Source organism: Pinus tabuliformis, chromosome 1_1, assembly GCF_031772625.1.
Source record: "Pinus tabuliformis cultivar Carrire ecotype Pingquan chromosome 1_1, CPIR1, whole genome shotgun sequence".
Lineage (NCBI taxonomy): Eukaryota > Viridiplantae > Streptophyta > Pinopsida > Pinales > Pinaceae > Pinus > Pinus tabuliformis.
The window spans coordinates 972,419,540-972,435,669 of NC_142297.1; the positions used below are offsets into that span (position 1 = coordinate 972,419,540).

The 16,130-nt window shown below is 38.9% G+C and overlaps 1 protein-coding gene across 1 annotated transcript; it reads left to right on the top strand.

Moving 5' to 3' along the window:
• The first annotated feature begins 368 nt into the window (after window positions 1-368).
• Window positions 369-3,863, top strand: LOC149217749 (disease resistance protein Roq1-like). Its single transcript, XM_089390339.1, has 5 exons — window positions 369-950; window positions 1,065-1,682; window positions 1,718-1,925; window positions 2,043-2,315; window positions 2,403-3,863. Exons 1-5 carry the CDS (start codon window positions 454-456, stop codon window positions 3,861-3,863), a joined length of 3,057 nt encoding a protein of 1,018 aa, XP_089246465.1. The 5' UTR covers window positions 369-453.
• Window positions 3,864-16,130: the final 12,267 nt, after the last annotated feature.

Sequence of the window (16,130 nt, forward strand, 5' to 3'; positions counted from 1 at the left end):
AAATATTATCTTCAGCTCAATAGCGGCCCTTCATTTATAAACAATTAAAAGTCATCGTTATTATCTTCACCTCAATGGTGGCCCTTCATTTATAAACAATTAAAAGTAAACGTAAAATAATATCTTCAGCTCAATGACGGCGCTTGATTTATAAACAATTATAACAAAATATTATCTTCAGCTCGATCGCGGCCCTTGAATTATAAACAATTAAAGGCCAACGTTGGTTCATCCACCAGGGATCGACGTCGAAAAAGGAACGCCTTCGGCGAATAATTGGAACGCGTGCTACTTTCGCATCTCTAAAAGTCGGACTGCTTCCCTTTCGAAGGAAGGAAAGCTGAGAAGACAACTTGAATGCATGCGTTGGCCTTCTGTTTTACCATTCTGTTTCATTGCATTCACTTCATCTCGCTCTGATTTTTATCTATCCAATATCAAATACCACTTCTAATGGCATCTTCTTCCTCCATGGCCTCTCCTGCTTCGGCTCCCTATCCCTGCTATGACGTTTTTCTCAACCATCGCGGGCCTGATGTTAAGGCCACTTTTGCCAAGGATCTCTATCCTCGCCTTACTTGCTCTGGATTGCAAGTATTTTTGGACGACCCAGAAATGAAGGCTGGATCCGACATTTCCCAGCAAATAGAAGCAGCTATTGGAGTCGCCTCTGTCCATGTCGCGATTTTCTCTCCACGTTATGCAGAATCCAAATGGTGCCTCGAAGAACTTGCGCTCATGGTTGCTTCCATCGAGTCGAGGGCTGCAGTTATTCTTCCAGTGTTTTACAACGTAAACCCTTCTGAACTCCAGTATGCAGGAAGATACAGTGAAGCCCTTCGCATCCACGAAGAGAAGAAGCGATACGACTTGCAGACCATTCAGAAATGGAGAGACGCTCTTCGTCGTGTGGCTAAAATAAGCGGCTTTGATTTGGATGCCTTTAAGGGGTGAGCATCTCCCACTATACCAATCTGTCTGTTATATTTTGTTTGCTTGATATTTGCATAACAACTTAGGCAAGCTTTTCTCACTTGTTATCATACTTCTCAATGATTATTCAGGAACAAAGAAGAGCTCTTGGAGAAGGTCGTACAGACCGTGCTGGAAAGGGTTCCAAAACCACTGTTGGATGTGGCAAAATTTCCAACGGGTTTAGAAGAAAAAATGCAAGAGCTTCAAACTACAGTGCTATCGCATGAAGAAGGGCGCCCGGAGGCCAAAGTTGTGGGGATCGTGGGTGCTGGTGGAATCGGAAAAACCACGCTTGCCAAAGAGTATTTTAATCGTCATAGATCAGAATATGGAGCATCTTCCTTTCTGTTCGATGTGCGGGAAAAGGCAGCCCGAAAGTCTTTACATTCTCTACAGATTAATCTACTTAAGGACCTTATAAAAGTAACTATCGAAATTGAGGAGGTGGACGAAGGTATAGGGCAACTTAAAAAGAATCTCAAAGATTGTCGAGTTCTTGTAATATTAGATGATGTAGACCATTTAGATCAACTAGATGCCTTCTTGCCGATAAAGGGTGTCCTTCATCCAAAGAGTTTGATCCTGGTTGCAAGTCGTGACAAGGGTTTACTTAAAAATGCAAGAATCGCAGAGTTATCCATCTATCACCTTAGGGGGCTCAATATTATACACTCCCGACAGCTTTTCTGCTCGCATGCCTTCTCTCAGTTAGATCCACCGCCAAAATATGAAAAATTGGTAGATGGATTTTTAAAGGGCTGCGATGGATTACCGCTATCGCTGATAATACTACTTTTGACTTCAGCGCTGACACATTCTGTAAAGATAAAGAAATAAGAATGCATGATCACCTCAGGGACTGGGGGAGACATATTGCTTCAAGATTAACGCCACATCGTGTTTGGAATTCCGGAGAGAGACTTCGTGATCTGTTGGAAGAATCACCATCTGTAAGTGCTTCGTTCATCGCAACTTTTGAATATGTTAGCAACTTCCAAGATTTCGTATTCCAAGTAAGCCTACTTTTAAAAATGCTATACTATCTATTGTTTTTGTAATCCGAATAGGTAAATCCAGAAGTGCGCGGAATTTGCAGCACGGAGTTGTTGTCATTGAATGAAGCAGGTGATGAAGTGTCGCGGATCAGGAAATTACAACTTATGGACACTCAAGGCTATTATGTTGAACGCATCTTACCTTCGGTGCGCTCACCAAAGCTCGTATGGCTTCGCTGGAAGGAGTGTCCCTTCGAATCCCTGCCTTCTTGGATTCCAATGCGGGATTTAAGAGTTTTAGAAGTTTCCGGGGAAAGATTAGAAAGATTGTGGGAGGAACAACAGGTACGTAGATGTAGCTGTAGTAATTTATAAATGAGAATCAGGATGCTTTTTCTTTTTCTTATGATGATGGATGTGTGAACAATGCAGGCGCCTTTGCAGTTGGAGGAATTGATTATTGATGCTCCACTTTTAGAGTTTCCGAAGTCAATAGGACAGTTGAAGCACCTTCAAAAGATTGTGCTACAACACGCCGTGCTGCAAGACGTTTTCCTGCCGGACGTTGTACTGCGCCTTCAACAGCCGTCTGCTTCTTATTCGGGACCTCTTCTAAGAGCATTGCCAGAAGAATTTTACGATCTTTGCTCGTTGAAATATCTAATAGTAAAAGATTGCAGAAGTTTCACCGGCTTTGGAGATTTGGGTAAATTGACAAATCTCCAACACATCTACTTGGAAGGATGTGAGAATTTCAAATATCTTCCAAATTCCTTGGGGAACTTGTCAAATCTCCAATATCTCAGTCTGCAGGGGTGTAAGAGGTTGAATTATCTTCCAGATTCCCTTGGGAATTTGTCAAATCTCGAATATCTCGATCTGACTGAGTGTGAAAGTTTGCTTAATCTCACAGATTCCTTGGGGAATTTGTCAAATCTCCAATTTCTAAGTCTGTTTTCTTGCAATAAACTAAAGATGCTTCCAGATTCTCTGTGGAATTTGAGAAATCTCCGAACTTTGCAACTCAATCGCTGCGAAAAGTTGGAGACGCTTCCAGGTTCTTCGAAGATGCTTTCAACAAATATTCAGGTGTTCGATCTGCTTGGATGTGAAAGTTTGAAGATGCTACCAGACTTCATAGGGAGTCTCACAAATCTCCGATACATCAATTTAGTTTCCTGTCAAAGTTTGGAGATGCTTCCAGACTCTTTCGGGAATTTGACAAATCTCCAATGCATCTATTTACCGGGCTGTACATGTTTGGAGATGCTTCCAGATTCTTTTGGAAATATGACAAGCCTCCAAACTATCGATCTAGGTGGGTGCACAAGGTTGAAAATGCTTCCAGATTCTTTTGGAAATCTGACAAGCCTCCAACAGATCGATCTAAAAGGGTGCACAAGGTTAAAAATGCTTCCAACTTCATTTTGGAATCTACCACAACTTAAACATCTGCATTTGAGCTCCAGTTTTAACATTCCCAGTGAAGCACTTGGAAATATAATCAGCCTTGAATGCAACTATTTTGAGGAGACCTATTGTCTCCAAATGGATCCCCAAGTTGCACGTCAAGCGTGCGTGGAAAGGATGACTTTGCCGGGTACAAACTTGAAAGAGTCACCGAGTGATATTATTGCAGGGCTAAGCAATTTGGAATTCCTGAACTTAAGAAGCCCTTCGCTGGAAGTGCTTCCACCTTCGTTCGGTTACCAGAAGAGTTTGAAGGAACTGTGTTTGTATGGATGCCAGAAATTGCTGTGTCTGCCCGAGTCCGTTGGACTGTTGACTCAGTTGACATATTTGAATACAATCCTTACCATCAGCTGTCATGAAGCTGAACAATCTGGAGAAGTTAACGATATGGCAATGTCCTTTACGGGAACTTCCGTTTAAAAAGGAGGATGAAGGAGTAGAAGGAGGAGTGAAGTTGAATGAATTGGATTCTTCTTCCGCTGAGAAAGGTATGATGGTTAAGCTAGAGCAGTTACGTCTTTTCAAGACAGAAATACGGGAGATATCCTTTCCGGAAGGTGTTTGTCCCAACCTTCGCGAGCTGAACATCATCGCTTGTAATGCATTGAGGAAGATAGGAGGGCTTGATGGTCTCGTGCAGCTTCACAGGCTGAGGATAAAAGGGTGTCCTATAAAAGTGGATGAGCTGCTGCTTCCAGCTCAAACATTGGACATTTCCGAGGACGAGCGTGATGCGGAGCTGGATACTTTCGTGGACATTTCCGAGGAAGAGCGTGATGCGGAGCTGGATACTTTCGTGGACATTTCCGAGGAAGAGCGTGATGCAGAGCTGGATACTTTCGTGGACAGTTCCGAGGAAGAGCGTGATGCAGAGCTGGATACTTCCGTGGACATTTCCGAGGAAGAGCGTGATGCAGAGCTGGATACTTCCGTGGACAGTTCCGAGGAAGAGCGTGATGCAGAGCTGGATACTTCCGTGGACAGTTCCGAGGAAGAGCGTGATGCAGAGCTGGATACTTCCGTGGACATTTCCGAGGAAGAGCGTGATGCAGAGCTGGATACTTCCGTGGACAGTTCCGAGGAAGAGCGTGATGCAGAGCTGGATACTTCCGTGGACAGTTCCGAGGAAGAGCGTGATGCAGAGCTGGATACTTCCGTGGACATTTCCGAGGAAGAGCGTGATGCAGAGCTGGATACTTCCGTGGAAGATTTTGAGTTTTGTATGCCTAGTCGTCGTTGTCATTATTGGGCGGACGTGTAAGAGCTTCCAACAGAGGCACTGGAGAAGGCTGCAGTGCAGTGCAGTGGAGGATTATTTCTTTGGGCTTTAATTTCTGGGGTTTTGTTATTGGTTTAATGATATTGCTATTTATGCCAAGTGGATGACTTTTTTCAACTTTTAGTTGAGGTCTGCTCTGTTCCTCGTGATCAACATTTTCGCATTTAGTATATTTTTCAAAGATATACCTCATTTTACTTTTTGGAATTTTAATTCTTCTCATTAAAAGTTAAATATCCAAGCGATTTTTTATTTACACACAAATTTGTTTTATAATATTTAGAATAGATGCAGATGAGTTTGCACATCATAATCGACATACTTTTTAGTTACCAACTTCTACTTGTATCATTTTATCCCAACTTTAATTATTTTTATTAAATTTTAATATATTAATTATATTATTTATTAGATTAATATTTTTTAAAATAATTAATTATTAATTATTTATATTTAAAATAAATTTGATTTTAAAATATACATATCAATAATTATAAAAATATTTATAATATTACAAAATATTATTAAATTGTGTATCTTAATAAATATAAATAAATAATAATATTATTAGATAATTTAAGAAAAACAAAAATAATTTGAAATTTTCATTAAACATATTTCCATTGTATATAGTTCCATTCTATATAAAAATTTTAAAATTAGATTTAATTTCCATTGTATGTAATTTTTTTAAAGTTAGATTATGTATGTAAATTTTTTAAAGTTAGAATTTATATATAATTTGTGGGGAAAGTTATTTGGTGTACATTTTAATTTTAAATGATTAAAGTAAATAGAAGTTGGTTTAAAATTTACAACTTACTTTTCTAGATAAATGTTGAAAATGAAAATCTTATTTTGATAACTATATATATTTAATAAAATTTTATTTTTATTTTGTAATAAAAAATTAATATTAGTATTTAGGAAATTTTATTATATAAATTTATAATTATTTATATTTATAATTTATATATATATTTATAATTATATATATAAATAATAAAGAGGATATGACTTACACAATTAAAAATTTAAGTTATTTATGAGGTGTAAATTAGTTGGTTTGAGTGGGGTTTGGTCTTTATTAGATTTGAGATTCAAACTTCATAAGGAAGAGTTGAGGATGAAAACCATTTTTGGGGAATTAAACTATCATAAAAAAATATTTAATTGAAATCAAACTTATCTTGATAATACCATTTCATAACCCTTAATATTTTAAAATTCATGATGTTTTATAATTCATTTTTACATTGAATCCATTTCCATACCATTCTACCAAAATTTTTGTGACCAAGTGTTTATAATTTCATCATAATATTTTCCACAAAGATTCATTTGTGTTCTTTAAAATGTAGTCCCATTAAATATATAAGACTTCTTGGAGATAAATTGAGCATTTCATGTTCATTTAGATTCATTTAAAAAACTTAGTTAGGAACTAATTTTTTTTAAACTTTTTCAAAATGTGGAGATGATTTGGAAATAGAGTATAAATACCAATATCTTGTTAAATTATGCAACAACTGTCAAATTCCACATTGGACAACTCATTTGATGGAGATAATGATTGCATTGAATTCCTCTTTTTGAGAGGACCAAAATCGACCAAAATATCATCTAATTTAGATAAGGGAAAGTGTATTTTTGAATTATAAGCCCACATGTGCATATTTAATCAAGTCGGCCCTAAAGCAAAGTGGACACCCTTGTTAGGCTATAAACACAAGTTACCTCTACCTCATTTGGACATCATCATGAGGCACTCTTCTATTCTCTTTCTTGGTTTTGGCTCACACAAGTCTGAGGCACGTCTGCGGAGGAATGGGCTCGCTCGAAGATGAAATTGTAGGGTTTGAAGCTTACATCTCTGTTTTAGGGTTTTGGGCCTCAGTCGCAGACATGATACAGGAAGAACTCAACCACAGTCACTCGTTGGACGACCCATCCATGCAACTGAAGCATCTTAGTTGCACACACAACACATCCTCCATGCAATTGGAATCTAGGGTTTCAGAATCACAGTCGTTGGCTTTCCAAAGGCTAACTTCGACCAAAATCAATGGATTATAGGTTCAAGGGAGTGACTGGAACCTCCCAGTCGCATGCATGACTCCTCTTCCATGCGACCAAGATCTAAATGTTGGTTTTCAGTTATCTGAAATTTTTTCTCATTACTCGCAGTGTTCGGTAGTTGACCACGGATAGTGACAGTTCATTATAGGCTTCAGAATCGGGGTTTTCTTTATGAGCATTGTTGGGTTCATTTCATGGTTTTTGTTTAGTTGATTTTTTTGTTGGATAGTTGTATGGATGAAGATATGGATCATTGTACTCTCTTTTTCTGAATCATTCAATGACAATCTAATAAGAAAAAGAATTTGAAAGCGTTTTCCCCATAGTGGGTTTTGCCCTAGCCTCTGACCAATCCTGGTGTCCCTATGTGTGAATGGTTTTCTTCTATTATCCCTTTATGTTCCACTGCATTGATGAATATGTTATTGTTCTTTCTACATAGTTTCATATGTTGTTGAATAGTGATGCAAATCTGAATACTTTATGATATTATGAGGTGAATTTAATGTGTAAATGAAGAAACGCAATTATCAAAGCAAAGAACAATATAGCCATAAGAAAATTAACATGGTATCAAAGTTGGGCTGAAGAAAAGTCATGAAGATCACCCCTATGAAGACACCTTTAATAGAAGCAAGAGAGGATGGAGGAGACCTAAGAGAATTTTAGGGTTTGAAGGAAACCCAAGGAAATTTGATTATTATGATTTGATGGATGTTATGAGGTTAGGGTTTGAAAGAAACCCTGGTTTATGGCAAATATTTGATATATTAAATATAGAAACCCTAGCATGGTCAATGTGAATATGCTCAAGCACTTCTAACAGATTTGATGAATTCCTAGATGTGATAGTTTCTATTAGGCATGGTTGCTGATGAAGTTGATGAATATATATTGAAGGAAGCAAGTGGACAATGGAAAGTGATGGCTCCTGAAGGCTGGTTCAAGAGGGAGATGACCACCTCTCATTGAAGATATGTATTTTTCGATTTATGATGCTCCTTTATGTTATTTTTATTTAGATTGTTGAAAATGCAATACGAAAATCTAGCGTTGACTTTTCCTTGGTCAAACTAGATCAGAATTTGAATTTCTATCTCAGCAAAATACTTGGAGGTAGTTAACTGAGGTGACATGACACTTGTCACTCAGTTAACTCATTTAATTCAAGTTGGAGACACTTGAGTTCAATTCAGTATGATTGATTGCTAATTTCTAGCAATCTATTTCAATTAAATTGAGTCAAGATCAGTTAAACTAGTTCCAACTGTAAGAGGAACCAATGGAAGGTCCAAGAGTGGAAGTGGAACTTCAACTCACTGTAGTGATCAACTAGATAACTAATGAATCATCCCAAATAACTGATGCATGCAAATAACTTGAGTTACCTACTTGAGATAGTAGTTCAAGGGAAATGTACTATCAGTTGTAAACTATTCCAAGTTGTACAAGTGGTGCATGCAGTCAGAGATCAGCCTAAAGGAATTGTGCAATCCAGATTGAGTAATTTCATAATTAATAGGGGGTTAATTCATCAAGGAACAATGCAAGGAAATAGGGAGCTTAGAAGGCTGAGAAATTGGCTAAGTATTGGCTAGTGTTAGTCAGTGAAGTAGTGAGATATATTATACTAGTGTAGGGTCTACTCAAGTTTGAGAAAGCATATGTATTCATCTCTATTATTTGATTAATGCAATATAGATAGGAAGGGGTTTTGAGCAATTTCTTTCCCTTAGATAAATATATGTGTATGTGTGCTAAATCTTGATGCATGTTTATGATTTGTGTTCTCGATCATGAATTTCTTTTTGGGAATGAGTAGAGTAGATTTGAGTCTTATGTTTTAGTAAATTACATGAGAAATTTTGAATCTACATAGGAATTTCTACATGGTATCAAAGCAGGATTCACAGTAGAGAAGAGAATTCAAAGTTTTCTTTGGAGGAGGATCAAATTTGCAGGATTGATTCTTCACTGCTAGCAGGATGGCTTTCTATGAACTAAGACTCGAGTATGCCCTTGAGGGTGGCTTAAATTATGTTGCTTGGAAGGACCAGATGGAGGTAGTGCTGGAAGATAATGGGTTGAAGGAATTTGTAGATAATGATATCTCGAAACTAGTAGCAATTAATGCTCAGGATCTAGTAGAATGGAAGAAATGTGTAGCCAAGGAGAGGAGGATCATATTGGAGGGAGTACGCGACCATATTTTCTCTAAACTCCATGGGAAAGAGACTTTGTATGCAATGTGGCAAGCATTTACAATTTTTTTCCAGAATAGTAGTGACCGCAGGAAGCTAGCACTCAAGGAGAAGCTTTGGAGTATCAAGATGGAGAAGGGAAACACAATACCACAATTTTTGAGAAAGTTCACACAATGCCATGATGAACTTGGGAGTGTTGGTGTTACAATTGTAGTGTAGGTTTTAACCTTGTATAGAAATTACCTGCAAATGAATTCTTAAAATAGAAATATACAATAGCAAGAACAAAAAACAAATATATAGAGAGATTTTCCCTTGGATCCCAAAATTGGGACTACAAATTGATTTTTCATTATGTTCCTTTCAATGTTATAATACATATATATTCATGTTGAAGCATTAATAAACCCCAATCCATTAACCCTATATTAGAACATAACCATAGTTCCCTTGATCAGATCTACAAAATACCATGGGAACAAAATCATCATGCCCAAAACCATGTGCAAAATCCATGCACAAAACCATAGGTAGGTCCGTCCACCTATTCTAGGGTTAAAAAAAATAATTCCAAGGCACTGCCTTGAACCCCATGAAGGGGGGCTACCACCCACCTAATTCACTCAATGCAATGAACTGGGGAGGCTATCGCCCCCCCTGCACGAGCAAATAGTCATGGAAATAATTTAATATACACCCAACATTCTCCCACTTCTTGTTTTATTTTCCTCATAGGGGGTCACATGAGAGCTTAGTCATTGGTCCAGCCCTGCAATGCCCATTGTTTCTCTACACCAAGAAAACTTCTCAGTGCTCACAGACTTCATCAATGCATATGCAACATTCTCCAAAGTGCCCTCCTTTACCAGCAACACATTTTTGTCCTCGACCATATCCCTCACAAAGTGATATTGAACATCAATGTGCTTTGTCTTTGAATGATAAGCATGGTTTTTTGCCAAGAAAATTACACTTTGGTTGTCACAATCTATCCCTATAGCTCGATGTACTAACCCCATACTTTAACACAATCTCTACAACCGAACTACTTCCTTGCTTTCATGAGTGGCTTCCATGCATTCTCCCTCTGTAGTTGAAAGTGCCACTATAGACTGTCTCTTACTCATCCAACTGACTGCTCCTCCAAATAGGTTAAACACATACCCACTAGTCGTAGAAAGAATATAATAGACACCCAACATGTAGATGATGATCTGGTAATCCTAATAGTTCTAGACCTTTTCGAGAGCTGACACAGCTACATGGATTCAGTAAATGAGAGGGAAAAGCTACTAAATTGGGTGCGCCTTTGGTCAGATTTGGTGCAAGAATAAATAAGGCAAAACACAACAGATGGAACCTCATCCAAATGTTAGGATGAGGAGAATTGTGCCTTGGATGGAAAGGCAAAGAAATGGAAAGGGAAGAATTCCCAATCCAAAGCTAAATATGGTCAAGGGGGAAAGAATACAGACTTGTCCAAAATCAAGTGCTTTCACTATCATGAACTCAGACACTACGCAACAAAGTGTCCACATAAGAATGAAATAAATAATCCCTCAGGAGGAGCGGCAAGTGAAGCTTTGGCGTCACAATTAGAGTTCGAATTCACCCTCATTGCATGCATGGAAAGCACAGTGATGGGGAGTATGTGGTATCTGGATAACGATGCCTCATTCCACAAGATGAGGAACCAATAAATTTTTAGTGACTTGGAGGAGAAGGATCTCTGAATGCACATCGAGATGGGAGATGATGGAAGGTACAGTGTGACCTGTATTGGTACTGTTACTTTTTAGAGGGAGTCTGGCTCCCCTCTCAGGCTCAAGGATGTGATGTTTGTACCGGGTCTGAAGAAGAATCTAGTTTCTATAGTAGTGTTGGAAGACCATGGCTACGATGTAATATTCAGCAAAGGGAAGGCTTTCCTGAGACATATCACCATGATACAAGTGAAGCAGATCAGGGTTTGAGTGAAGAACCTCTACAAATTAGATGTGGAAGATTGTGCAACGTTGAGCACAAAAGTAGAGAAGGTTCAAAGCTGAGGTGTCTGTGAATTATGGCATAGAATACTTTTCCATTTGCATCACAGTGCTTTGAATATCATGAAAAATATTACCATGGGCCTCCCCAAAGGAGAACTAGACCAATAGGATACATGCAAAGGGTGTAAGCTACCTTCAATGATCTGGAAAATAAAGCACAAGAAGTCCTTGAAAGGATCCATTATGATGTATGTGGACCTTTCTCGATAGCCTCCACTGCTAAGCACATGTATTATGTTATATTTTTAGATGATTTCCCACTAAAGTGTTGGATCTTCTTCATGCAGAAGAAAGACCAAACATTCTATAAGTTTAATGAATTTAAAGTACCTGTTGAGAAAGAAACTAGAAAGGAAGTGAAGGCTCTCAGGAGCAATAATGGAGGTGGATATGTTTCAAATGATTTTTAAAACTTCTGTGCAAAGGAAGGCATTCGACGGTGTTTTACGAGAGTTACAATTGCAGACAAAAGTATCTCCCCTAGGTTTGGTGTCTAACCTAGAACAACAGAGAAACAAGGAGCCCAATTCTTTCCTTAAGTAAATAGATGACGGAATGAAGCCTACCTGGAATCCATAACGGGATTCACTCCTTATTTAGCTTGGATGTTCCAATTCCAGCTCTGATTTCCAAAATTATAACTTACACAGTCAAATAACACAAGCCAAGAATCTACGAGATCTATGTAGTATCATCTAAATACTTTATTCAATAGATCAACATGGTATTTAAATATATGAAATAACAACATCACATATAGTAAAATAGAGAATTCTTTATATTAATATAAATGGAAGGAGTTTACAACCATAAATAGGTTTTGATCTTATAGAAGAGCTCCTCTAAGGTCGACTTATGCTTTCCTTGTCACAATGTGCACCTCCAATCACCCTAAATGCATGAAATGAAACCTCTCACCACAACAATATAAGGGTCAAATCACTCTCCAAAAGCCAACCCCTTGCATATGGAAGGTTGCAAATATATAGAGGAGTAGGGTAAGTTGGGAGTTCTTATCTTATTACCAATCTAAGGTTTTAGATCCACCTTTGATGGGAGGATGGGATCAAAGGACAAGGGATGGAAACTTCAAAGTAGGATATGATAGGATATGAATGTTTTATTTGAGGTAAATGTTTATAACAAATTATGGAAGCTTATGGAAGAGGAAGCTTCTGGAATTTCTCTCTTTTTCCCGAATTTCTAGAACCGACACAGGTGCAAAGGGGATCAACCTGTAGGTGATCAATGCAGGCCACAATGGAGCAACCTATAGGTGAGCGATGTCCAAGAAGAGGTCAGGGTGTGTTGGTCATAAAAATGGGTCATATGATGTAATTTCAGGCAGAAACTTTGGGGAATGAAAGGTACATTCTTAGGGATTTGTGCAAGATTATGACAAGGGGGAATAATATGTTGATTGATCCCATTAGGAGGCCTATTGATCAGATGTGAAAAAATGGCCTATAACAGATGGGATTTAATAACACCCCATAACCCATAGCATAATGGGGTGGCTAAGAGGAAGAACGAATCAATTATGGAAGTTGCAAGGGAAATATTGCATGACTAGGTCCTACCACTGCACTTGTGGGCAGAAGCATGTAACACAACGGTCTATCTATAGAACAAGAGTCCTCATCAGATTCTTAGCATGAATACACTAGAAGAAGCTTTTTCAAGGAAGAAACTAGATGTGTCACACTTTAAGATCTTTGGATCATCATTTTACTATCATGTTTCCAAAGACTCAAGGAAAATGCTAGAGCTAACAATAGAGTTGGGCATATTTGTGGGGTACACATAAACACCTCAAAACTATCGTGTGTGTTGTGGCTAAATCTTGAACCTATAGCACAAGTGCAGTAGGAGACAAATAAAGCTCTCTAGAGATAGCCTCTGGGTTAATTATAGACCAGTGCCTAGGACATCTTAAATAGAGGAGTGCTTTTAAGGTTATATGTGAGGGGGTTGCAACACTCCAATTGTCATGTAAAAAGGTATGAGAGGCTTGATTCAATAAGATTTCAAAGAGGAAGATTCAGACCAACTCATGGATCCAAATTCTGGGGGGTATTTGGGCAATCTCAAAGAGAAATGACTTCTCCTTCTGGTGGCCGACACGTGAAAATGAGGCAGCTTAAACTGAAGTTGTATTGATGGCGGAGAGGAGGGAAGGAGGGAGAGAAATATATGCATATGGATGTAACAAATAGAATGCTAGGCAATAATGTTCCAACAGAAATGGGAATTCAATGAATAGGGCTGTAAGCAAGACAAAATCCTAAACCATGGTTTTCCAATGACATGATAGAAATAGAGGAGCAAAGAAGGTTTCAAATCAAACATAACATGGGTATCATTCTCTGCCAAAGTAGCTAAGATAAATCCATAGATTTAAGAGGAACCAACTGCGTTCATTACACTATTTCAAAGAAAGAAAAACACAGGTGAAATGAGATTACCAAGAGGAACTTTCTTCACATTGATCGTGCTTGGAATCAATAAGGAAACATCATTTATCCCAAAGGGTCCAATAACTAGTCCATACACTCAGCCATGATATCAGTGAAGTCCCATAAAAACATATTGAACCAAAATGGCAACACAGAGTTCAGCCCTTGCGGGTCTAAGAATCTGGAACCTTTGTATTATGTTTCATCCCCCTATTTATAAGAAGAGGGGGGAGAGCTTTGAATTACAATAAAAATATCTGAGCCTGAGCCCCAGTGGTCATGCTAGACTAGTTGTCTTGGCTCTGTCAAACTCTGCTACCACCTACCTAAGATTACAATAGGGATTGAATCCCTTTCTTGGAAGGATACAAAAATAAATGCTCAGAGAAAGAAAGTCGAGAGAGGAAGGAGGAGGTGTCCCCTTGCTACTTTAGTGGAGGCCTTGGATGGAGCCACGTCCCTACTGTTGTCATGATTCTCTCTGCTATTGAGGCGGTTTACTACTGCATCGACTGGTTTCTGTCAATTCTGCCTTAAGTGCCTGAGTGATTTATTCTGTGGAGAAGTGATGGAGTGTTTCTAGGCAATGCTGCGCTATGCAGAGAAGCGAGACTCCACGCTGAGGCATTAAGTCTCTGTAGAGGCCTCCCATACTATCATTTATGCACTTCCCCCTGCTCCATTCAATATCGGAGCTGCCGACCCATACGTCCTTTGAAACCACTGCAGAACAACATCAGAGCACCATGACTACAGGTCCTTAATGTTTAAAACAAATGAATAGGCAGGCACTTTGAATTTCCCCTTTAGCCCCCTATGATTTCAACCCCTTTGTGCTTTTCTTATCATATGAATGGGGGCTACGACCAGGGGATGAGCCCTTGGATGCTAAGGCCTTCAGGATCCTGTCTAGGGGCTTCTTTCCTTTATTATTAGGAAATCCCACACTTCATTATGTTATTGTGTTTTTCCTGTGGTGCTTCACTTTATCCTTGCGATTGTTGATCTGCAGGGTCAGGCCTGCCAAAAGATATCACATTCTCAACCATGAAGAGGGGAGGACTCTTTACCTTTTATTTTGGAGCAAGATGACAGTCCGGACATGAGTTCTTTATACAATACAAAACATAACCTATCACATCCGGGGGCCCCTTTCCTTATCACAATCGCAGCTGGAGAGCAAACACAGCTGAAGAGAAATCTTTACATTGAATGATCGTCGATCACCGATTGCGATAGGTGACGTCATCATTGCCACATGTCACACTTTGAGTGGTGACACGTGGCACCCAGAAATGGCCCCATGGGACCCCTGAAAATGCTGAGAATGAGTGACACGTGTCCACCCTCCATGTCATTATCCATATGTGCCACATCATTAGTGATGTCAGCTGCCATGTCAGCCCTGAGGAATAATTAGAGGTCACCACGTGGCCCCTTTAAGGAGAGAGAAAAAGGCCTGCCAGACCCTGTTTTTGTAGACATTTCCTTTGCAAATGATTTTTTGTTCTCTTCGATGACTTTGCACTAAATCGCAATATTAGTGGTTTACCATGTTTTGGAGTTGTGACCCCCGCCGATCACCGATATGCCGAGGACCAAAAGCCACCGATGACCAATCACCATACCACGGTACTACCATGTGGAGGAGAGAGAATGGGGTGACCCAACCTTTGTTTCTCCGTGAAATTCCTTTATAAATAATTTCTCGGCCTCGCCGACGATGCACCACTGTATCGCAAGATCAACGGTTTACAGGTCTTTTAAGTTTCAGAACCCTGTCAATCCGTCAGTGCTCTTTACCTCCTAGACCCCATCGATACTAATATGCAATTGTAATGAACTGTCCCAAATCTCGATTGTGATTTTTATTCAACACTTAGCCGTTTTTTGGGTTTTCTAAGCTTTCTAAAGGGATTCTTCAACAGGTTCGAACTTTTGATCCAGGAACCCTTTTTTGGACTTATATATACCACCAGAAAGATCTTGCTGAGCACTACACATTGGGGAGGGTCCCATCTAGCTCTGACATCTTCTGTAGCTCATAATTTGGCATCAAACATCACTTTTGTTTGGATTTTGAAGCAACTCATGACCTATGAAGCAGTGGGTGACAACATTAGCTCCTACTGGGAATAGTGCCTTGCTTGCAAGGTGCTAAGAACCTGCAGACCAGCATCCTTCACCATCGGGTATGGAGTCAGTAATAAATGCATCTTTGTAATCAAAAAAATCTCCACGAGACTTTCCTCCTCAATCTAGAATGCAGAAATAAAAATTCTGACAACTAAAAAGTAAATGCTCAGCTGGTGAGCTTATTTGTGTACAATCCTACTTATGCACAGTACTTAGTTTAGCTAAGTATGCTCAATTTTCCAATAGAAGCAGGCCAACATAAGAGTATTGGACCACATGCCTTCATATTGCTGAAAAATAAAAATTAAAACAGGCATGCAACATGGAAATTTGCAAATATGGAACCTGATACATGCTCTTGAAATGACCTCTATTGTTGGCTTATGAATAGGTTCATGTATTTAGCCATAGGGTCATGAAATAGAAAACGGAAATGTTTGAAAGCAACCTCTTCTTACAGACATGTTTTCGGTTGATGTCTTTTT

Bases quoted from the DNA above. Each gene is read 5' to 3' on its own strand.
- LOC149217749 (XM_089390339.1), top strand. From the start codon at position 454: ATGGCATCTTCTTCCTCCATGGCCTCTCCTGCTTCGGCTCCCTATCCC. The intron at 951-1,064 runs GTGAGCATCTCC...ATGATTATTCAG, and splicing joins GATTTGGATGCCTTTAAGGG to GAACAAAGAAGAGCTCTTGG. The intron at 1,926-2,042 runs GTAAGTGCTTCG...TAATCCGAATAG, and splicing joins TGTTGGAAGAATCACCATCT to GTAAATCCAGAAGTGCGCGG.